At 40.9% G+C, this 25,508-nt stretch overlaps 1 protein-coding gene across 1 annotated transcript in view; it reads right to left on the bottom strand.

The window, feature by feature from the left end:
* The window catches only part of LOC142664439 (cytosolic phospholipase A2 delta-like), a 33,319-nt gene extending 23,233 nt beyond the window's left edge, over positions 1–10,086 (bottom strand). Inside the window, exons 1-5 of the mRNA XM_075843504.1 lie at positions 10,054–10,086; positions 9,917–9,986; positions 5,119–5,255; positions 2,285–2,416; positions 1,085–1,125 (exon numbers count right to left, since the gene is read on the bottom strand). Coding sequence (XP_075699619.1) covers positions 1,085–1,125; positions 2,285–2,416; positions 5,119–5,255; positions 9,917–9,986; positions 10,054–10,086 — 413 coding nt within the window. The remainder of the gene's footprint in view (positions 1–1,084; positions 1,126–2,284; positions 2,417–5,118; positions 5,256–9,916; positions 9,987–10,053) is intronic.
* Positions 10,087–25,508: the final 15,422 nt, after the last annotated feature.

The raw sequence follows: 25,508 nt of genomic DNA, 5'->3' as shown, positions 1-25,508 counted from the left end.
TGTATATAAGTGTCCCGCATATAATGTATATAAGTTTCCTGCACTTCTTTTGACGAGGCTGTATTTTTACGCGTCGTCGTTTTGACAGCTGTCAAACGACGACGCGTAAATGACAGGTTGTCAGCACAGTACGTCGGCAAACCCATTCAGATGAATGGGCAGATGTTTGCCGACGTATTGTAGCCCTATTTTCAGATGTAAAACGAGGCATAATACGCCTCGTTTACGTCTGAAAATAGGTTGTGTGAACCCAGAGTAACAAACACAATGGCAGCACTTGCTGTTGTCACTTTTTTTTTTTTTTTAAAAAGGCCGCCAAAAAGAAATAGAAAAATGCAAATATCTCAGTAAGAAAAAAAAAATACAAAATACTTTGGCTACTGCACTACTTCACAAATTTTTCCATTGCCTAGAGCTGAACTCAAGTAAAATAACAATTACTCTTTTTTTTTTTAAATCCAAGTATTTATTAGACTATATAAACAATTCATAACGTTGGACAAGTGACCAATGTAACAGCGGCAATCAGCCAGTAAAATTTTTCATGTAGATCAGGGGTAGGCAATCTTTTTTTTGTGCATGGTGCCGATAAAAAAAAATAATCAGTCAATCAGCAGCGCTTCCTTATGCGCTCGGAGATGCTGATCACCAGGAGAGAGAGCGGTGCTGCATGGTGTGATTGCCCAAGTGTTCATCAGCGACAAACACAATGAAGCTCTGTGCTCTCTTCTAGTGTTCAGCAACGCCAAGCGCAAAATGAAGCTCCGATCTCTTTCCGTGTTCAGTGCCGCCAAGCACGCAATGGCTCTGGACACCAGAAGAGGGAATTGTGCCAGTAAACCATGTGCCACGTGCTGGCTGTGGAACCGGTGCAATAAGTTGCTGACCCTGATGTTCCCCATCTTTTTCCCGATTATTGAACGATCTGATCCTGCAAATGGCAAAGTAGGTTTAAGTGCACACTTTCTAAAATGTCCATAGTGTTTGTGTCCTCACACCAAATTTTATGTAGACCTCTTCCAAAATATCACTAAATAACACATTATGGTTTGTAAACACAATTTTACGTTATTTTAATACTCACATTATCACCAGATTAAACTCCACTTGAAGCTCCTCCTGAAACTATTAAAAATTTATTTTACAATCTTTTAAGGCAAATATTTCACATTTTTAACATCAATTCACTAATGTAGAGGGTATGTCCCATAAGGACAACATCTCCTCATAAGAAAGCTCCTCTCTGGTGATCAGCTGATGTGGCCTGGTGGAAAATGCAGATGGTGGCCACAAATGTAATATTACACGCAATCCATTCAAATTAATGGATGGCCATGCATAGTGCTGATCTTTTTAGAGCCTGGCATCTCTAGCTAATGGAGAAGGGTCTTGAGCGGAGGATCCCACTCTTTGATGTCCATATGCCCTATGGAAAAGGGTTGACCTGATGGGATAATCTCTTTAATTGCAGGGGCAGTATTATTTGGAAAGTACTAAATTCAGTTACAATGTATAAGTATCATTAGGATTGTTTATATTACATACACTAAATGGGTTGGTGGGAGTCTGATTGCCGATCCTGAGAATCAAGGGGCCTCAACACTCGGTGGATCACTTCACTTCTAGGAACACCTCCATGGGTAAGCCTTCAGTTTTAGTTTTGTTATCTTATAGGTTCTGTTTAGTGGACCTCGGCTTCTCTCCATACCAGGCTATATTGGGCCGACTCTTTTTCCCTTGTTCTATCTCTGGGACCATGCAAATGAGGAGTTAGACGTAACTCTCTTGTTACTATTGCATAGACATTATTTCGTCTATTGTTGATATGCATGTGTTCGGTGGTGAGATGGCACAGGCATCGTCGCAGTGAATCAGCACAGTCTGTATAGGACGGCGATGTGCTTTCTCTCCCCCATGTACTTATATGTCAACAAAACCTCTTACGTTTTTGTACTTATGGCATCCCCGTGTTGAGGGGGTTTTTGATACCTGATTCACCTATTTACTTTCAGTTTTAAATACCTCGTTGTGTATCTGTGTTTTTATATTTTGTATTTCGTATGTAACAATAAAATTATATTTCTTTGTGTACTTATAGTTTTTGACTCCTTTTCCTCATGGTTTCCAATGTAATTGTGGAGTTTTCACTAGTTTATAGTGACATTTTTGGAGGTACTATACATCGCCGTGTGGGTGATACCTAGCCAATTTACCATACCTGTGAGACATTCTGGTTGTTAATTTTGTATCTCAGCATGCGAAAGTAAAAGGCCATTGCAATTACCTCTTTATTAAGAGTGAAGTTTTCTACCACGTTCTCATCGAGTGGAACATTTCCAAGGTCATAGCTCACTGTGAAAAGATAATCATCCCCTGTCCCTACGTCCTCATCATACACAGACAATTCCAGGACGTTCTGTGGATACGAGAAAATATTCATAACTTTCATAATCATATAAAGAATGGTTGTTGACTAAGTGTAGTCATATCAAACTCAAGTGACAGTGAGTAGTCCATAAAAATCCTTTTTTACAGAGTAATGTCTGTATTTGAAAGTATTGTGGATAAATAGATCCTTATAAAAGTTGCACCTTATTATATTTTTCTGACATTCAATAAAATTTAAATGGGTGATGGTCCAACAGCTGAGACATTTACTGATTTCCAGAACGAGTGGTCTCAACCTTCTCTCTTGTTAAATTGGTCTCATTGAAGAGGCGGCCACAGGAAAAGAAGAGGGAGGTCTCTTGGTCTCCAAAGGTTTTTCTTATCATAAACACATTAGAGATTCAAATAAAATATTTTATTCATGGAGATCACTTATAGCATCACAACTTGTGTTCTTACGTTAATTTTAACATCAAAGTATTACCAAATTACTGTGAATGGTATTATTTTCATATTTTCTTATGCTATGTATCTTGGTGTATGCCAGGTTAACAGCATTATACAATACCAATTATGTTGTATCTACACGATCTGTATTTTTATAACAGTACTACATTGTTATACTGTATGTAGCCATTTTGAATATAATAATCTTCTATGCATACTTAATGATCTACGTATATGCATACTTGCTTTCAATTTATGTTTCTTCATGTCATTTTGTTTATACGCTACTATGTACTCACAGTCACTTATCTATTAATAAATACACTTGATAAAGATTTGGATCAGGATTGAAATTTAGAGATTATGGTATCTGAGTTCTCGTCTTTAAGTCGAAATAAAATAATCAATTATTCAGCACTATTTATTTGATTTTATGTGCCTTTTTCTGTGTGTCTTACTGATTCTTTGATAAAATGGGTAGATGTCAATAATAGATTTATATCTAAGGAGCCTGTAGGCACATTTTGCCTAGTACCTTAGACTCTGCCGGTCAACTAGGCTGTACCTTGTCTCGTAAGATTTTGGTCTGCTCTTACAAAATATAGCAGAACATCCTCCTTAACATATAAATACACATAATCTACATATGGATAACCACTGTTCAATATATATATACAATTTCCATTTAGCAGTTGACCATCTATAGGCACGTGCCTACTGTGTGAAAAAAGTAAATATAGCCCTGCTGCTAGTGCAATAGTTATACTATCTCACATACCACTACATAATATGATATCATGCTGCGTAGGATATATACAGAAACAATAAAAAGTTTTATTTTATATCGAAATTGCTTTTTTTTAATGCATTGTAATAGTAGTATGCATTATAATATGACATTAAAGAGGCTCTGTCACCAGTTTATAACATGCCTATCTCCTACCTATTCCAATAGGCGCTTTGATGTATATAACTACTGTTTTATTGTTGGTTTTTTTTAAACGTTTATTATTGAGCAAGTTATAATTTTTTTTCGATCTATGCAAATATTTTCTAAATGCCCGACTGGGCGTTTTTTTTCTATTCACCAAGTGGGCATTGTATAGAAAAGTGTATGACGTTGACCAATCAGCGTCATACACTTCTCTTCATTCCAGCCCAGCTTGATTCACAGCACAGCGTGATCTCGCGAGATCACGCTGTGACATGACTTCCTCCTGCAGGTCCTTCACTGGAGCGACTGAAGACTGAACAGACATCGCCTCCAGCCAAGCCAGGAGGTTTATCTGAATCTGCAGCGGCTGGAGGCGATGTCTGTTCAATCTTCCTTCGCTCCGATGAAGGACTTGCGGGAGGAAGTCACGTCAAAGCGTGATCTCGTGAGATCACGCTGTGCTGTGAATTAAGCTGGGCTGGAATGAAGAGAAGTGTATGACACTGATCGGTCAGCGTCATACACTTTTCTATACAACGCCCACTTGGTGAATAGAAAAAAAACGCCCAGTTGGGCATTTAGAAAAAAATTGCATAAATCGAAAAATGTTCATAACTAGATTAGGTAGGAGATAGGCAAGTTATAAACTGGTGACAGAGCCTCTTTAAGCCTGTAAGATATACAATTACATCACTGCTGCATTGTGTTGCAGAGGAACATTTAGCCCCCCTCCCCTATATGTCGGGAACTGGTTGTGATTGCAACCTCTATTCCCCATATTTCCATAGTAGGACTGACCCACCAGAAGATCCTCCAGTGAGCAACCGCTTTACATGGTTATGGGTCCCACAGGTATTTGAAGTAAACCACCTCATCTGTAGCTATACAGTGGAGCAGAAAGTTGCTGGGGTTAATCACTTTTGGGGTTGTGTCACTTATTTGTCAATCTTGAAAATATAACCTGTCTGAGCAACAATACCAGCAAAGTAGGCCCAAGATATGTCAGTCCAACATTGCATATGTCTATACCAAATTAAATTTTCCCCCAATCCTCAGGAATTGTACCACATCTTAAAAAGAAGTCCTTACATATTTTTTCAGGATTGTACAATTGCACTGAAGTATTCCAATATTCCTGTATAAACATTTATCTAAATTGTTGCTATTAAGGGCGTTGTTCTGGCACGGGGCGATTTTTCATACTGATGACATATGCACAGGACAGGTCATCAGTATATGGTCGGTGGGAGTCCGAAACCCACCGATCATATACCCAACATGTTAAAATGTTGGTTAACTATAACCATATAGATCTTATTTCAGTCATGTAGGAAGGTCGTTCTTCTTACCTTAACCTGGCTGTGGATTCTGAAATGAAATGTTTCATCCCAGACAGGGTTTGCATTGTCCCAAACAGTCCTGGTTCTCTTTCTATCTGCCAGAGATGTTGGAAGCTGCAAGCATACATAGCAGTCCGGTTTGCTCACTATGTGCAAAAAGAAAACTTTTTGAGAGAAGTGAACATGGACATTACAGTACAAAGACAACACAACACAACACACAGGTCCTTGTATCAGAATTTCTGAAGCCTCACTACCATGAAATCTTCTGTACTTTCATCTGAGGCTAGACAAGAGAACATATGGTAACTTTGAAACTTTTCAGAGAAACGCTTGAGACCTAGGTAAAGGCCAGCACAAGGTATATCTTAGAAGTTCTAACCATAAAACATTTGTTCTGGTCTCACAAAAGACGTCAGTACCCCCTTTAAAAATGGCCAACTCTAAAGAGGCCGATAAAAGACTAGAACACTCATTGCCAGTAGCGTAGCTAGCGGGGAGGCAGGGGGGCGGTGACCCCGGGCCCACTGAGATTGTGAGGCCTCTACGCCTCTGCTCCTGGCAGAGGGATGGCAGTTCCCAAAATGTGATCTCACCGTAACAATGGGTTAACTTTGAGCATTTCCCAAGGCTCCACCAAACCTGGGTCCTTCATACATTATTTGTAACTGGATTGAAGGAAGTTACAGTTTTGGAGAAATAAACAATGTCCCTCTCTCACTGAAATCATTCAAGGGATCAATGATAACAGTTGATAGGAAAACATGTCCGGAAGTGCTGTCAACATCTGTGAAAGTTTTGTTTCTCCAAATGGAAGGTATGGATTATTTGAAAATATAATTCTACACCTATACAAAAGTGTAATTGACTACAGATTCTAAAAAAGTCTCTGAAATTTGTTTGTTACATTTTAAAGTTTTCTTACACTTTAATGTTTTAGAAAATAAATAAATAAAAATAAATGTTCAAAAAAAAAAAAAAAGATCTGTCGATTGATATTTAGACTGACCATCTCAGGACACAAATTACTATGAAGGTCATCATTCTTGTTTTTAGTGACCACCCAATGATCTTGTTAGCCTAAGATCATTAAGTGGTCAATGGAAACAAAAACGACCTTCAAAGTAATTTGTGTGTCCTGAGATGTTCTATGTGCATTTAGTGCAGGTATTATAATGTAATGCCATTATCAAAACGGAGATAAAAAGTATGCATAATTTACATGCCTTAAAAAGAAAAGGAAAATAAGAAAGTCTGGAATGGATGGAGGTACGGATAATCTTAGAATAGTCTTAAACATTAGGAAACTACGGGGGATATGGAGCAAGGTGCGCAGAGCAATCTTACGATGTTCTCAGATATAATTTATCCAGGGGAAGGCGGTGAATGTCATCTCTAATCAGATTCCTTTGGGTAAAAACGTTTAATTTTCAGCCAAAATAAGAATGTTCCAAACTTATCCAAGTTTAATTACCAGTACAAGGAGAATATAAATGTACAGACAGAGAAGTTACAAACACATTAAGGTGTCTCTGCATTTCACAATACACACTTCTGTTTACTTAACTATTATAATTAATGTAAAAAAAAGCTATGAAATAATTTCTAGTAAACAATGTATGACTTGTAATTGGGTCAAACATTATAAAATATTTCCGCTCCGATTCTATGACTAACTCTAATGTTCATGTCTCTGCTTCTTTTAAATATAACTGTGTTCTCTACTTGCTGATTGATATTCTTATTAAATAAGACATTATAATAAAAGAGAATTTGCTAAATGTTGTGTGTATATTTAACTATTTTAGGTAACGCCTTATTTTATTTGGTGTATAGTATGCTAGCAAGCCATGGAGACCCCTTACTTCTATCTCCAGAAATTACAAAACCGAGTCCACTTAAAACAATAACCGCGCTTTATGTCCTACAAACACAGACTATTTTGTAAGAAAACGAATTGTAGCAAAACTTACATTATGCTGCTCCATTTAGAAACACACATATAGACATAAGGCCTCAAAGTGACCCACAGTCATTGGAAAAATCATGGTTGGAACACTTGCAATACTCATTATACTAAACCAGGGGTCTCAAACATTTGGCCCGCGGGCGGCCCCTGAGGCTGTCATCTGTGGCCCGCAGGGCACCGAAGCTCCCACGAGAGAGGAGAGAGCAGGCCTGAAGGAGGAGCACTCTGGCGCACCTTCATGATGTCATGAAGGAGTGCAGTCCCTTTTCCGCGATGCTGGATCGTTGGTGGTGAGCAATGGCCACATAGTCCCCTGTAGATAGTGTAATCCCCCTGTAGATATAACACCATATACTCCGCCCTGTTGAAAGCGCTACACCCCCCTCACTGTGGTTAGCTCCATTGGGGCTCCCTATTGGAGTGGAATCCCCAGCCAGAGCATTGCCGACACTCGGGCCGGGGGTTCCTCTGCTGGAGGAGCCCCTGAAGTCACTGTCCATATATGTACAGAGACTTCTGGGGCTCCTCCAGTAGAGGAATCCCTGGCTAGGGCATCAGCAACGCTCTGCCTGGGAATTCCACTCCTAGTGGGAGCCCCAATGGTGCTATCTATAGGAGCGGGTGGCACTATCTACATGTGGGTGCGGGTGGCACTATCTACATGTGGGTGCGTGTGGCACTATCTACACGTGGGTGCGTGCGGCACTATCTACACGTGGGTGCATGTGGGCACTGTGGCATTATCTATGTGGGGTATGGCACAATCTACAGAGGGCACGGTGGCATTACCTACGGGCCATGTGGCACTATATACAAAGGGCACTGTGGCATTATCTACAGAGGGAACTGTGGCACTATCTAAAAAGGGGCTGCCCAATATTGACATTCTTGTGTCTGCCAAACGCTGCCAACTGAGCATCTAGATTGCATTTAGCGTCACTTTAAAATGGAAAACTGGATTGTTAAAATAACCACGTGGATTAAACGCGCAAATTTATGGTATTATTATAGTAATGTAGTAGCATTATTATAGTAATGTAGTATTATTATAGTAATGTAGTATTGTAGTAGTATAGTATTATTACAGTAATGTAGTATTATAGTAGTGTAGTATTATAGTAATGTAGTAATGTAGTATTATTATATTAATGTAGGATTATTATAGTAATGTAGTATTATTATAGCAATTTAGTACTGTTATAGTAATGTAGTTTTGTTATAGTAATGTAGTATTATTATAGTAATGTAGTATTGTTATAGTAATGTAATAGTATTGTAGTATTATTATTATAGTAATGTAGTATTGTTATAGTAGTGTAGTGTAATAGTAATGTAATATTATTGGAGTAATTTAGTATTGTTATAGTAATGTAGTAGTATTATAGTAATGTTGTATTGTTATAGTAATGTAGTATTCTTATAGTAATGTAGTATTCTTATAGTAATGTAGTATTATAGTAATGTATTATTATAGTAATGTATTATTATAGTAGTGTAGTATTGTTATAGTAATGTAGTATTATTATAGTAATGTAATAGTATTGTAGTATTATTATTATAGTAATGTAGTATTGTTATAGTAGTGTAGTATTATAGTAATGTATTATTGTTATAGTAGTGTAGTATTATAGTAATGTATTATTGTTATAGTAGTGTAGTATTATAGTAATGTATTATTGTTATAGTAGTGTAGTGTAATAGTAATGTAATATTATTGGAGTAATGTAGTATTGTTATAGTAATGTATTATTATTATTATAGTAATGTAGTATTGTTATAGTAATGTAGTATTCTTATAGTAATGTAGTATTCTTATAGTAATGTAGTATTCTTATAGTAATGTAGTATTATAGTAATGTAGTATTCTTATAGTAATGTAGTATTCTTATAGTAATGTAGTATTATAGTAATGTATTATTATAGTAGTGTAGTATTGTTATAGTAATGTAGTATTATTATAGTAATGTAATAGTATTGTAGTATTATTATTATAGTAATGTAGTATTGTTATAGTAGTGTAGTATTATAGTAATGTATTATTGTTATAGTAGTGTAGTATTATAGTAATGTATTATTGTTATAGTAGTGTAGTATTATAGTAATGTATTATTGTTATAGTAGTGTAGTGTAATAGTAATGTAATATTATTGGAGTAATGTAGTATTGTTATAGTAATGTAGTATTATAGTAATGTAGTATTATAGTAATGTAGTATTATTATAGTAGTCCAAATAACTAATTGATTAACAATAATTTTGTATTGTATCAAATTTGAAAGTGATGCAACCCGTCAACTTCACATTTTTTATATGTGCGGCCCATTTACCCGGCCGAGTTTGAGACCCCTGCACTAAACTATTATATTTTTGTGTGTGTGTGTGTTTAAATACGAATGTTCCAATATTAGGATTTGCGACCATTGCCAAAAGTTTGTGTCCTTTGATGAAAAGAAGGGAGGAACACCTCTTCTGAATTAATACCTTCTGCAATTGCACGGGCCCTGGATCCCCATTCCAAAACAGCAATTAGTACACACTACTCACTACTCACATGCTGCCTTTACAAGAAGTAAAAAAACAAGCAGTGACGGACGGCCTTCTCACTGCTTATTGCAGAATGAATGTGTGTTATACTGTGTATATATATATATATATATATATATATATATATATGTATATATATATATATTTATTTTTTGTGTATGTATGCCCCCCCCCCCCCCACAATCCTGCATATGCCGCCGTTTGCCTAAAATCACTTTAACATGCAAAAGAGTGACACTAGATATAACTTAAAGCAAATGCTTTTAGACTTGCTTGGTAATAGGAAACATCTTACCAATATCTGTCCCGTGGATGTTTTGAGCTTTTATAATCCTCACAGTTAATTCATAGTTTGATGCCCCCTCCTGCAAATGGTGAAATCAATTTAATGTATTGAATATATAACAAAGGTTTGAGGATCTCTACATTTACCTGTATATTATTTCTGTCACGAGCAAATACCATTTTTGATTTTAAAAAAATACTGCAAAGTGCAAAAGAGTATCCTTAAACAGCAATAAAAATATAAATAGTCTTCTGTCTGATTGTTAACTGTATTAACTAGTCTTTTATTGTATAGGAAACCTGGGTGGGTGAAAACTAATTTGTAGATTATTACAGCCCCTATAAGGGTCGGCTGGACCCAGCGATTTTGGCAGGAATAGTCAACTATGGGGGCAGCACAATAGTCATAGTAAGAAGGTTTAGGCAAGTTGGATTTCAACATGCTCGATTCTTTTCCCTCAAAAAACAAGCCACTTGGCTCCAAAACTGTCACTTTAATTATTCTTGGGAACAATGAATTTCATCATTCGACATAGGGGAAGTGTAAAGAGCAGATAAAACTCCTTGTCTACCGGTTGCAGCTAGAATTCCAATTAGAAAGATGTATTGTCCACTCTCAACTCAAGTGCAGAACGATGTTTATTTAACAAATAATAATGCAACGCAATTGTTCTACACTGGGGTTGAGAGTGAACAATACTTCTTTCCAACTGGAGTTGTAGCTGCAACCGGTTGAGAAGAAGCATTTTTGAGGTTTACACTACCCGTACTTCCACCTCCCGGTCTATTGAAGAGATGGTCGTGGAGCTTCAAGACGAGGCAGCAGCAACTCTTAGGCCCCATGCACATGACCGTGCCCGTAATCACGGTCCGTGATTACGGGCATGGCCGGCGGCTGACAGCCACCTGCATTTGCGGGCCCTGCTCCCATATAAAGTAGCACGGTCTGGTAAAAAGCAAAAAATAGGACATGTCCTATTTTTTACAGACACCGTCCCATAAATATACGGGAAGGTGTCCGTGGGCAATAGAAATAAATGGGTTTGCAATTACGGACCGTAATTACGGATGTATTCTATGGTCGTGTGCATGGGGCCTTATGGAGTATTTTATCATCACAAGTGTACTGTAGAGTTGTGCTATAGAAGGTTAGTAGATATTATCCATCTGTACTACTCAATGGTTCTGACATTGTTACCTTATGGAGTACCCATATTATTATTATTCTATACTTCATCACATGAGATAGAGAACAAGTAAGTTTTATTCAGTTTCATAGTGCTATGACACTTGTAATAATTGCAGCCAGTGAGGCAATGATGAATAAGTGAGAACATTGGGAAATACCTATTGTTAACTAAATACCTAATAATAAGGTAGATTCTATTGTTAGTAACATCTGTACTCAATGTTAAATATTTCAGTGTAATTCATGAGAGGTAATTAAGTGTAACCACAGCATTATTGCATATTTCATGCCTGGGGTACTGTTGTTGTTCTTCTTCTCTCGATAGACGGAATAACCTCACCATTTTGCTAAGTTTGTGTCAATAAATCCAAATTGAACGTGAAGTATTAACACAGCCTTCTACGTATGTTCATGGGCTTCTCTGAGAGCAGCCAGCAATGAGTACATATGTATGTGTTCATTCTGGTTGCCATGACAACGTCCAGGGAAATCAATATATTTCTACTATAATTGTGATTGTTTTTTTAAAGTTATAAGGAAAAAATACATATATGTAATACAGTACAGTCTGTTGATTTATGTTTATATCTAATATAGACAGAGGAGAAATTATACAATGGCAACCAAAATCAAAACATCTATTGATATATTGATATTTGATAACTGCACAATAGAAATGACTAAAAACTGACTTTAAAGGGAGTATAAAAACCTGTTTAATAGAATGATGGTAACTTTATGTATATGCTTAACAAAATTTGTATTTATACACATACAACCCCTCCCTTATTGGTTCTTAGTAAGTAGTATAATAAATGTGTATACTTATGGTCAAGGGAATTACAGTATGGAGTAGAAATGTTGCAGTCGCAACTGGGGCCTGACGTCTGAGGCCTGATGACCCCTCTCATGACCCCTCTGTCACATAAGGGGTCAACAATACGAAAAGTGTCTGTCACGTGATGTTTGGAAAGCCCTGATACACATTTTGCTTTGGTGACCAAAAACTTCACGTTATTCTCATGATTATTTCTGCTGTATCTGTCAGCGTTTCTTCAGTGTGAACATCATTCAACATTTCACTAGTCTTACAATGGATGCTGGGAATGTTGACATCATCCGAATGACTGGGTGTATCTGAGCAGTTTGCCTGGTAACTTCTTCTACATTATAATACTGCACCCATCTGATGTTACCTATGTGTTTTTGAGCACTTTCTGCAACATGCTCTATCTCTTGGATTTTATCTGCAGCCCCCACAATTCAAAGGGGGAAACTGTAATGGCAGGAAGGAGGTGAAGGGAAAGTGAGCCCTAATCTACCCACCGCCCTGTCCCTGCCTACTTGCAACGACCTGCCCTAGGCGACGGGGTACAACTGGGCGGCGGTCCCTACGCTGTCTAAGTGCACGGGAGAACAAACAGGGAACACGCAAGGGAAGGGGCAGTAGCCACGGAACGCCGCGAGGAAACGGAGCGGTGAATGAGTAGTCAGGACCAGGATGAAGTGGAGTATACCAAAGTGAGCACGGAGAAGGAAGCAAGCCAGGGGCACAGCAAAGCAGGTTAAGCGGAACTGCAGCAAGGCAGAAGCACGGCAGAAGCAGGCTGGAGCAAGCAGCAGTGGGGCCAGGAATCCAGAAGAATTACAAGCACTGAGGAAGAGAACACGGCAGGTAATAAAGGACAGGGGGCGGAGCTAACTCCGACTGACCAGGCCGCGATAGGCTCTCCCACTCCTGAGCCTGCCACCCTGGTTGGTGGGAGATGGTGTCAGTCGAACAGGTCTGGCCTCAGGTGTGGATTGATTAATCCCAGGAGTATACCTAGACGTAGTACCTGGCAGATCCCTAACAGAAACTAGCAAGTTCAAAACTATAACCAGGTGTGCATTTTTATCTGCAGCATCTATTCTTTATTTCATTATTCTACCCTTTAAGCAATATGACAGTGAGCTGAGCAACAGGTTTGTGACTCATACAGTTGGTCTGGTCTTGTAAAACATTAATGATGAATGAATACTATAATTATAAGCAGAAAATAATAACATTGGCCGTTCCTCACATTCCTTTAATGGCCTATGACATGAGAAGGGAGGAACGCATTTTGTCACATGTCTATGTTGCAGATGATACTCAAACATAAATTTAAATAATGAGCATGTACGTAATATACTTCCAAACTGTGAATAATACTTGTAATAAAAATACACATCTGTACAATCACAGAAATTTGACAAAGGGGGCAGAATTTAAAAAAAAATCTGGAAATGCACATTGTGACATTGAGTGAATTATCTTATATTGTTGCCACACTGGGAAATATGTATCAAAGTCTTGGCTGTGGGAAAATTTGGATACCTCCCAACTTTCAAGTATCACAAAGATGTGCAATTTTTTATTTATTTTAAGCCATGTCTCTAATCCCACCCAATCCCCTCCCATGCACAACCGGTTCAGCCCACACGGTATCATGCTCCCATAGTGCCTCCCACACAGTATAATACCAAATAGCTGCCACCATACACTATACTGCCCCATAGATGCACCCATACAGTATAAAGCCAAAACAGATGCCCCCATACAGAATAATGCCCACACAGATGCCCCCATACAGGATAATGCCCAATAGCTGCCTCATGCAGCATAATGCCCCATAGCTGCCCCATGCAGTATAATGCCCCCACACAGTATAATGCCCCATAGCTGTCCCATACTGTATAATGCCCCATAGCTGCCCCATACAGCTTAATGCCCCCAAAGCTGCCCCCATACAGCATAATGTCGTCATAGCTGCCTCCATACAGTATAATGCCCCCTAGCTGCTCTTATACAGTATAATGCCCCCTTAGCTGCCCCTAGTGGCAGTGTCCTTGTAGATAGTGACATAGTGTCCATGTAGATATTGCCCATGTAGATAGCACCACAGTGTCCCCTGTAGCTAGTGCGCCTATACAGTGCCACGGCGGCCCTGTAGATAGTGACGTCAGTGGACACTCCTTGAGCGGAATCCCCTTTGCCGACTCTGGCCAGGGATTCCGCTCCAGGAGGAGCCCCTGACGTCAATGTCCATATATGGACAGTGACCTCAGGGGTTTCCTCTAGGAGCGGAATCCCTGGCCAGATTGGCAACGTGGATTCCGCTCAATCAGTAGCCACTGATGTCGCTGTCCATAAATGGACAGTGATGTCAAGGGCTTCCCCTTAGCACAGCGCTTAAAGTAGCACTGTGCCCGGCGAGTCCTTGGCGAGCGGAAGAGCTCCCTCTGCTCCTCCGTTCTGAACTAATTCTGAAGCAGGGAACTGATGGAACTGATGACAGCAGGACATACCCCCGGCCACCCGGGACAGCAGGACACCACCCGGAATCCGGGACTGACCCGCTGAATCCGGAATGGTTGGGAGGTATGAATTTGATGTCACTGGATTACTGCCTTTTGACATGACATGTATTAAAAATAATATATGGTGCCCGGTTATTGCTCCATTATGGGTTTCAGTCTTTGATCTCTTCTCTAGATTATTGGGTATTCCGTTTGTACCGAACGCAGCTATGGCTCTTCTGTCCTTAAATATGGTAGCTGTTTTGCTGGCTCACAAGCTCTAGTTTGTCATATTTGCCTTTCGGTTAAACTTTTGTTGGTTAAAAAATGGAAGTCTGACATGGCTTTTTCTCTGCGGGAGGTTATGGTTATTGATAGAGTTTCATCACATTGTATGTATGAGAGACTTTTTGCACTCCGACAGAAAAGGATGGGTAGTTTTAAAGCCCAATGGCACATGTGGACTCATATGTTCCCTTGTTGAGGTCTCACGCTTGGGATTTTAGCCTTTGACGAGAGGAGGGAGGGAGTCCTCCTCCCTGTCCGGTTATTATTGTCATTGTTATTTTCTTTGTAAAATGCTATTGGATGTACAGATATTTCCTTGTTGTTTATCCTTTTTTCACTCCCTTCCCTCCCTACCCCCCCCCCCACGGTGATTCTCATTTGTATACCTTCGTTGTCCTTTATTGTAATGTTTTGTACTTTTATAAGTGTACAAATTTAGTATTTCTGTAAATTGTTGGACTTATTTGATAAATAATAAAAAACGAATGATTAAAAAAAAATATATAATAATAATATATGGTGTCTGTATTGTGCCTATAAGTTCAGTAACAAAAGGAAAGGCCATTGCAGGGCGTGATGAACATCGCACACATGCTGTGTCTTAAAGTGGTTGTCTCCTCACAGACAATCCATTTAATATGGGAGCCACTGAAACCGCAGCTGGCCAAAGATTCCCCCTTTAGTGGTCAGAGTCTGCGAGAGCCGCTGCTTGTTAGCCTACTAGCGCATATGGACAAGGGTTGTTCTGATGGGACAACAAATACATAAACAGTTGAGAACTAGAAAGCATTTGGACTCGCACACATCCCGTCCATATCTTATTCCCTATCCATGAGAAATTAATATAGAGTTGCTCCCAGTTTAGATACAAGACCTTTAGTGAAATCAGTACTGATGTTTCAATTTATCCCAAAGGTGCCCGATGAGGTTGAGGTTAGAGCTCTGCAGGTTACTGATCATCATGTTGTTGTAAGTTGTTTGTTCTTTATTTATACTAAGTCATCACCATTTCTTATTGCGTATCTCTTTAAAGGGTAAGGCGGGATTCACACGACCGGGTCGCGTCCGAGCCCGAGTGCCGGCCGGTAAAATCGGCCATTCTGCCCGGCCGGTTTGCATAAAGTTATGCATCCGTGCCGGGCCGGGCAGATCCGGACAGTGACATCAGCGGCAACTCCTGAAGGGGAATCCCCATGTGTTCAGGGATTCCGCTTCAGGAGTTTCCTCTGATGTCACTGCCCAGATATGGACAGAGACATCAAGCGCTCTGTCCAGGAGCGGAATCCCCGAACACACGGGGATTCCGCTCCTTCAAGGAGCTAAAGTGCGGCTAGCACATAGCAGAGCGGGGAGATACCTCCCCGCTCTGCTATAGTGGCGTCGCTACAGTAGTAGCAGCAGCAGCAGCTGCTGCAGCTGCTAGCGGCGCCATCAAAGGTGTCGCCGGGCCAGGGCGCTTTTAAAATAAGCAGGAGAAGGGAGCCAGCGCAGCGCTCCCTTCCACCTGCTGTACACCCCGGCCCTGCCACACCGTGTACTGCGATGCCATTCGTCAGAATGGCATCAACTCCTCCTCCTCACATGCACTCTGCGCTGTGAGGAGGAGGAGATAGAGCGCAAGAGCCGGAAAACCCGGCCGTCATTCGGGACACATCCCGGTGATGGCCGGGTATTACCCGGCCCCATAGACTTCTATGGGAGCCGGGCAGCCGGGTACCCGGGCGAAAATAGAGCATGTCCTATTTTTTGACGGGCGGTTTTCCCGGCCGTCAAAAAATCGGTCGTGTGAATAGCCTCATTAGGGGTCTATTATTCCTAATGCAGCCGGGTGCCGGCCGATTTATGAACGGCCGGCACCCGGCCGGTAAACCCTGCCGTGTGAATGAGGCCTAACTAAACCTTAAAGAAACTTCTGACATGTCATAGTAACATGTCAGAAGTTTTGATTGGTGGGGGTCAAAGCAGTGAGACCCCCACCAATCGCTAAAACGAGGCGGCAGAAGGACTTGTGTTTAGCGCTGAGCCGCTTAATTTCTGCTTGGCTTTTTCCGGAAATCGATGTAGCGGTGAATGGACTCAATTGAAAGTCTATGAGCCCTTACATCGCTACATCGGCTAAACTCCTGTGACAGTGCCACATTGAAAGCCACTGAGCTTTCAGGACAATCCATATGATAAAGTTTGTACATGGGGATTGTATGACAATATGCAAGAATTTACACACCTGTTAGCAATGGGTGTGACTAAAATGGGAAAGCCCCCTAATTACAAGGGGTGACATACTTTTGGCCAAAGAGATACTCACACTTAAATATAGATAGCACTGGCAACAGAAACAGGATCATATGACACATTAAATTGCAAATGATGTGAAAAGTCAACAGAAAGTACGTAAGTAAAAATATACATATGTTAACCTCTTGCCACATTATTACGTACATGCACAGAATGGAAAGGCAATCATTCACACATTCCACGGTGTACATGATTGTGATCATGCAGGCACAGAAAATGTGCCCGCACGATCACCGTGGGTTCCTGCTGCGATGGCTAGGATCCTGACCATTTAACCCCTTAAATGCCGCAGTCAATAGCGACCGCAGCATAAAAGTGGTTTGACAAAGTAGTTAAGTGAACAAAGGCCCCCAGGCCTGCCCTGGCTATATGACTATTAGGCCGTGCCAGAGGCATGGCTTAATAGATTGCCTGTCCGTATACCAAAGCATTATTGCCTGTCAGTGTAAAACTAAGTATACCAAAGCATTATATCTGCGATCAGAAGATTGCATTGTAAAGCCCTCTAGTGCAGGGGTCTTAATCATATGGCCCGCAGGACACAGAGCCACTAGTATAGGCTCTGCTCCGGGACTCTGTGGAATCCCCTGACATCGCTGTCCTAATATGGACACGCAGTGTCTGGGGCTTCCCTAGAGCCAGAGTCCCGGGCAGAGCGCTAGTAAAGGCTCTGCTCCGGGACTCTGTGGAATCCCCTGACATCGCTATCCATATATGGACAGTGATGTCTGGGGCTTCCCCAGAGCCGGAGTCCCAGACAGAGCGCTAGTATAGGCTCTTCTCCAGGACTTTGTGGAATCCCCTGACACCGCTGTCCATATAAGGACAGTGATGTCTAGGGCTTCCCCAGAGCTGGAGTCCCGGGCAGCGTGCTAGTATAGGCTCTGCTCCGAGACTCTGGGGAAGCCTCTGGACAGTGATGGACAGTATATGGACAGTGATGTCAGGAGCAGAGCTGGAATCCCAGGCAGAAAGCTAGAAGCGGCCCTGTTCCGGGACTCCAGCTCTGGGCAAGCCCCTGACATCACTGTCCATATATGGACACTGATGTCAGTGGCTTCCCCCAAGTTCCAGAGCAGAGCCTATACTAGTGCTCTGCTCTGGGACACCAGTTCTGGGGTGCTCCTGACATCACATTCCGGTCCAGGAGGATCCTCTGACGTCACTGTGTATGGACAGTGATGTCAGGGGCTCCTCCAGCAGAGGAATCTCCGGCCAAAGCGTCGGCAATGCTCTGGCTGGGGATTCCACTCCTAGAGGGAGCCCCAATTGAGCTATCTACTGGGGGTGTGTGTGGCACTATCTACAAGGGGTGTGTGTGGCATTATCTACAGAGGGCACTGTGGCAGCAACTACAGAGGGCACTGTGGCAGTATCTACAGAGGGCACTGTGGCAGTATCTACAGAGGGTACTGTGGAATTATCTACAGAGGGCACTGTGGCATTATCTACGGGTGGGTGTGTGGCAGTATCTACAGAGGACACTGTGGCATTATTTAGGGGTGTGTGGCATTATCTACAGAGGGCACTGTAGCATTATCTACAGAGGGCACTGTGGCATTATCTACAGAGGGCACAGTGGCATTATCTACAGAGGGCTCTGTGGCACTATCTAAAAAGGGGCTGCCCAAACTTGACATTCGTGTGTCTGCCAAACGCTGCCAACTAAGCCGCCGGACTGCATTTAGCGACACTTAAACAGGAAAACTGGATTGTTGAAATAAGCACGTGGAGAAATCTCGCAAATTCCCCTGGTCGCCACAGGTCTAGCTATTCTAACATCTGTTGATCAGGTGTTATTACTCTGTGAAACTCTGTGCGGCCACTCAAATGTATTATTATATGGCCCCCTTGTATTATTGTATGGCCTTGAGTTCCCTAGTGATGGGGCCGCTTTTCTAGCAGCTCTGGCTCATAGAACGGGGTTCCTCCTGTATGATATCCATATGCCCAACTGAGACATATGAAAAGGGGCTGCCCACATGGGAAAACCCCAGAAGAATATGAGGATAGCTATAAAGAGCTATAGGACATGGAGTATAGTAATGCAGGTTCCAATATTATTATACAAACTGTCCTTACATCGTATCATCTTGCTCCATACTATGTGACTCACACTATAATAGGTACAGTATTATATTAAATGTGCAAACTATAGGTGAGGCATTTACAATAAGCTACTTCATCCTACTGTACTACTTACATGATCAACTTTCATCTCCATTGTCAGCTATGTACCCCATTTTTATTTAGAAATGTATTCTATTATTCACATATTCTTTCAATTTTATCCATGTGTGACCCCAAAATGTAAGCAGTCAGCCGTATTATGTAAAGCGAAGGTTTCTATATACAAAATAAACTGCATTTCCCAAATACAACGGCCTGTGTCTGTTACTACAGAGACCAAATAATAGATGTGCCCGGAAATAGTTATATTTTATATCTTATTTAACCCCTTAATGACCGGGCCATTTTGCTCGTTAATGACCAAGGATTATTTTTGGTTTTTTCACGGTCGCATTCCAAGAGTCGTAACTTTTTTTTATTCCGTCGACATCGCCGTATAAGGGCTTGTTTTTTGCGGGACGAGTTGTATTTTGTAATTGTACCATTTTTAGATGCTTATAATATATTGATTAACTTTTATTAACTTTATTTTAGGAGAGAATTGAAAATAAGCAGCTATTCCAGCATTGATTCTCACGTTATAAATTTACGCCGTTTACTATGCAGCGTAAATAATATGTTAACTTTATTCTATGGGTCAGCATGATTACGGGGATATCAAATATGTAAAGGTTTTATATGTTTTCCTACGTTTGCACAATAAAAACCCTTTTAGAAAAAAATTACTTGTGTTTGCATCGCCGCATTCCAAGAGACGTAATTATTTTATTTTTCCGTCAATGTGGCCGTATGTGGGCTTTATGTTTGCAGGACAATGTGTAGTTTTCATTAGTACTATTTTGGGGTACATAGGACTTATAGATTAACTTTTATTTAATTTTTTTATGGGGGGAATGGGAGAAAAGAGAGAATTTTGCCATGGTTTTTTGCGTTTTTTTTGGACGCCGTTCATCCGGCGGTTTAATTAATGTGTTCATTTTATTGTTCAAGTTGTTACGATCGCGGTGATACCATATATGTGTATGTGTTATTTGTTTTGGCACTTTTACTAAATAAAACCACTTTTTGGGCAAAAAAACGTAGTTTTATTTGATTTTGACTGTAAATTATAAAAAAAAAAATTCACAAACTTTAATTAACTGCTTTACATTTTTTTAGTCCCACCAGGGGACTTCACTATGCGATCTGCTGATCGCATATATAATGCTTTAGTATACTTAGTATACCAAAGCATTATTGCGTGGCCTAACAGGCATTTGCTGAAGACAGACCTGGGGGTCTTTGTTAGGCCCCCGGCTGCCATGGAAAGCCGACGGCAACCCGCGATTTCCTTGCGGGGGCGCCGATGGGGTGACAGAGGGAGCTCCCTTCCTCAAACACATTAGATGTCGCTGTCGCTATTGACAGCGGCATTTAATGGGTTAAACTGCCGGAATCGGAGCGCACTTAGATTCCGGCAGTTGCAGCAGGAGCCAGGCTGTGTATAACAGCCGTGCTCCTGCCGCTGATCGCGTGTGTACACTGTCAGTACCCGCGCGATCACAGGACGGATATATCCGTCCTCCTGCGCGAACTAGCAGCTGCTGAGGACGGATATATCCGTCCTTCGGCGTTAATAGGTTAAATAGAAACCTAATGAGTTGAAGTTTCAAGAAATAGCAAACACATGGAAAAGTTATATAAAGGGAAATAGATTCTGAGATTTAAAGGGAAATCTCAGACAAACTCCAATTGGGTCCAGGGGCTCAGTAAATTTTCACTGGCCCTTTCATTTGAAAATCTGGGCTCATGGACTCCCACTGATGCCATCTTCCAACATGTCCATGTGGCATATTTGAAGATGTACGGAGGTGAAATTCCAGTTTTACCCATATGTTTCTATTCTGTCATGGATGATAAGAACTATGTAGAAATGTTGATTACCTTGTAGAATGTTGACGGAGATATCGTATTCATCCTGAGGTAGCTCACGTCCCATACACGTCAGGAATCTGTGTCTCCGACTGTCTTCTTGTCTCTTAACTGAATGTCAATTTACACAAATACACAGTGTTCCCTCCCATCATAATTGTTTCAGTTAGTCCCATCTTCCTTGTGTCAGCGATGACACCCAAGTCATTCCAAACCTGTGAGGCCACACAAGGAAGGAACACTAGAGCTTATATTATGTATATATAACCTGTGTAAGGGTGGAGATGCCTTATGGGAGTAAAAGTGGCATTGAGCCATTGCAAAGTTCCATCTCTTCCTCAAGAAGTACGAAGGCAATTTGGAAATATAAAAATTTAAAATAAAATAATCAATTTTGTTGGGGTGTGGGTATTCTTGCCGTCATAAATAGTCCTCACTCAGGATTTGGCAATAAATGCTCATATTTATTTTGAGCAAATACAAAACAAAAGTAAAATAACAAAAATCAGGTACATTAGGGGTTAAATTGCAGCTACCTTCATATCAAACAGCACCCCAATCCTCAGCTCTTGTGCTCTGAACTGAACCTGTCCCACCCTCCTCTGGGTGCACTTAAAGACGCTCTGCCACCAGTTTAATACGTCTCCATCTCCTACCTAATCTAATAAACGCTTTGATGCTGATAACTCCTGTGTTGTTGTTCTTTAAAAAAAAACTTTATTAGGGATCATAGATTTATGCCAATTCTTTCTAAATGCCCAACTGGGCTTTTTTTTTCTTCGTTTAACCAAGTGGGCGTTGTAAAGAAAAGTGTATGACGCTGACCAATCAGCATCATGCACTTCTCTTTATTCATGCCCAGCTTTATTCACAGTACAGCATAATCTTGCGAGATCACGCTGTGATGTCACTTACTCCCGCAGTTTCTTCACCGGAGCGACGGGAGAATAACCAGACATCGCCTCCAGCCGTGCCAGGACGATTATCCTCCTCAGCAGCAGTCCTGGCACAGCCATATTAAACTGGTGACAGAGCCTCTTTAAATACACAATATTCTATTTCCCAGAATTCCAGTCTTAAAGGGACACTCACATTTGTGTTTACATTTCAGAAACATAAATATTATACATAAACCATATATTATACATATTCCATACTGCCTGTCTCCTTTTAAAATGAAAAGGAGCTTACAATCTCTATACACATAACCAAATCATACAAAAGAAACTTACATATACTTTGTGTGGCTGCAGCTCTGCCTCACCTGGCATCAATCAAGTGCATCCTATATAAACCCAGCACACCCTCTATTCAGGTTTAGGCCTCATTTACACGAGCGTAATATACGCGCGTGCGACGCGCGTGCTTTTCACGCGTGTCGTACGCACCTATATTACTCTATGGGGGCATGCAGACAGTCCGTGAGTTTTGCTCAGCGTGAGTGCGCTGAAAAAAACTCACGACATGTTCTATAAATCTGCGTTTTCCGCGCATCACGCACCCATTGAAGTCAATGGGTGCGTGAAAACCACGAAGGTCGCACGGAAGCACTTCTGTGCGAACTGCGTGATTCGCGCAAGAGCTGTCAAACTGAATGTAAACAGAAAAGCACCACGTGCTTTTCTGTTTACAAACATCCGAACGGAGTGTCTTACAGATGACCGAACCGAACTTTACCGGGTTCGGCCGAACTCGTTTTGGCCGAACCCGGCAGGAGACAGTCACTGTGCAGGGTGCTGAAAGAGTTAAACTGGTTCAGCACCCTGGACAGTGACTTCCGATTTCAATATACGTGAACGTGTAAGAAAAAAAAAAGTTCTGACTTACCGATTACTCCCGGCTTCTTCCTCCAGTCTGACCTCCCGGGATGACAATTCAGTCCAAGTGACAGCTGCAATCACAAGCCAAGCACAGGCTGCAGCGGTCACATGGACTGCCGCGTCATCCAGGGAGGTGGGGCCAGATGTCAAGAGAGGCGCGTCATCAAGGTCGCGTCACCAAGGACGCGTCACCAAGGCAACGGCCGGGAAGTTCTCGGTAAGTATGAACCTCTTTTTTTTTAAACAGGTTACTCGATATGGTGATCGGAATGCACTGTCGAGGGTGCTGAAAGAGTTACTGCCGATCAGTTAACTCTTTCAGCACCATGGACAGTGACTGACGTCGGCTAGCCTCATCTCTATGATGGCGGCTGCGCGAAAATCACGCAGCCGCGCATCATACACGGATGACACACGGAGCTGTCAAGTGCCTTTTGCGCCCGCAAAACGCTGCGTTTTTTGCGCGCGCAAAACGCACACGCTCGTGTAAATGAGGCCTTAGTCACATGCAGGTAATGCTGTGTGTTAGTGGGGAATGCTGAATCAGTCTGTCTGTAGAAATAGTGGACAGAGACGAAGGGTTTGCTGGCCAGCCGGTGAAAGAGCAGAGAAAGAAAGATACAGACAAGCTAATTCACTATTCACCCCCCCCCCCCCCCCAACCGATTTTATTCATCAAGAAGAAATTAACACTATAGGCATAAGATACATAAAATGTGCAGTAATGATTAGATAGATAGATAGATAGATAGATAGATAGATAGATAGATAGATAGATAGATAGATAGATAGATAGATAGATAGATAGATAGATAGATAGATAGATAGATAGTTTGAAAATCACATACCTCCGGAATCCATGAACTTGCAGCCACCACTAGGTGGAACTTCACTGATGATTGCAGACAGTGGTATTATTGAGTTCAATATATAAACCGTATGAAGTAAGCTCCCCCTGGTGGTGGCTGCAGGAGGTCAGAATTTTGTCATTTATACCTGTATAAGAGAAAATGTTACCCAGCAGTGTGGCCTCTACAGATTGGATATTTATATCAGATTGACATGCAAAAATGGAAGCCCCTTTAACCCCTTCAGGACTGAGCCTGTTTTGGCCTTGTGGACGCAGCCGATTTTTTCAAATCTGACAATTGCCACTTTATGTGGTAATAACTTGGGAATGATTTTACCTATCCAAGCGATTCTGAGATTGTTTTTTCGTGACATATTGTACTTTATGTTAGTGAAAAAATTTGATCAATAAATTGGTTTGTGAAAAACACCAAAATTAGCATTTTCTAAATTTAAATGTATCTGCTTGTAAAACAGATAGCAATACCACACAAAATAGTTACTAGTTAACATTTCCCATATGTCTACTTTATGTTGGCATAGTTTTTTGAGCATCCTTTTTTTTTCTAGGACTTTACTAGGCTTAGAACTTTAGCAGCAATTTCTCACATTTTCAAAAAAAAATCCAAAAAAACAGAAGGTTTTAACAGAGAAACGCAACTCAATATTTATTGCCCAGGTTCTGCAGTTTTTAGAAACATCCCACATGTGGCCCTAGTGTGGCAAAGGAGTGAAGCACCGGCCTCAGAAGCAAAGCAGCACCCAGTGGATTTTGGGGCCTCCTTTTTATTAGAATATATTTTAGGCACCATGTCAGGTTTGAAGCGGTCATGTGGGGCCAAAGCAGTGGAAACACCCCCAAAAAAGACACCATTTGGCAAACTCCACCCACAAGGAATTTATCAAGGGGTATAGTGAGCATTTTAACACCACAGGTTTTTTGCTGAATTTTGTGGAATTAGTCTGTAAAAATGAAAATTATAAATTTTTAGAAGGAATAAAGAAGAAAAAGCACCCCAAGATTTGTAAAGCAGTTTCTCCTGATTACGGCAATACCCCATGTGTTGTAATAGACACACGGCAGGGCTCAGAAGAGAAGGAGCACTATTTGGCTTTTGGAGCTCAAGTTTGCTGGAATGGTTTTCGGGTGTCATGTCGCATTTGCAAAGCCCCTGAGGGACCAAAACAGTGGATACCCCCCAGAAGTGACCCCATTTAGGAAACTACAGCCCTAAAAAGAATTTATCTAGAGGTATACTGAGCATTTTGATCCCATAGGTGTTTTGCTGAATTTAGTGTAATTAGGCCGTGAAAACTTCTTCTATTGATTTTATTCTTTTTTTTTTTTTACGACATTCGCCGTGCATTATAAATTACATAATTAATTTATTCTGTGGGTGGATGCGATTACAGCGATACCATACGTATATAGGTTTGTTATGCTTTATTGTGTTTGCACGATAAAATCACGGTTTTAAAAAAATGATTTTGTTTCTGTGTCGCCATATTCTAAGAGCCACAACTTTTTTATTTTTCCATCAAGAAAGTTGTGTGAGGGCTTGTTTTTTGCGGAACAAACTAGTTTTTATTGGTACCAGTTTTGAGTACATGCGACTTTTTGATCCCTCTTTATAAAATTTTTGGGAGCTGAAGTGACTAAAAATAGCGATTCTGGTATCGTTTTTTTATTATTTTTTTCATGGCCGACACCATGCGGGATAAAGGACATGATATTTTTTATAGTTCAGGCCACTATACACATGGCAATACCAATTATGCATAGTTTATGTATATTTTTT

Source organism: Rhinoderma darwinii, chromosome 12, assembly GCF_050947455.1.
Source record: "Rhinoderma darwinii isolate aRhiDar2 chromosome 12, aRhiDar2.hap1, whole genome shotgun sequence".
Lineage (NCBI taxonomy): Eukaryota > Metazoa > Chordata > Amphibia > Anura > Rhinodermatidae > Rhinoderma > Rhinoderma darwinii.
This window is presented reverse-complemented; position numbering and strand designations above follow the sequence as displayed.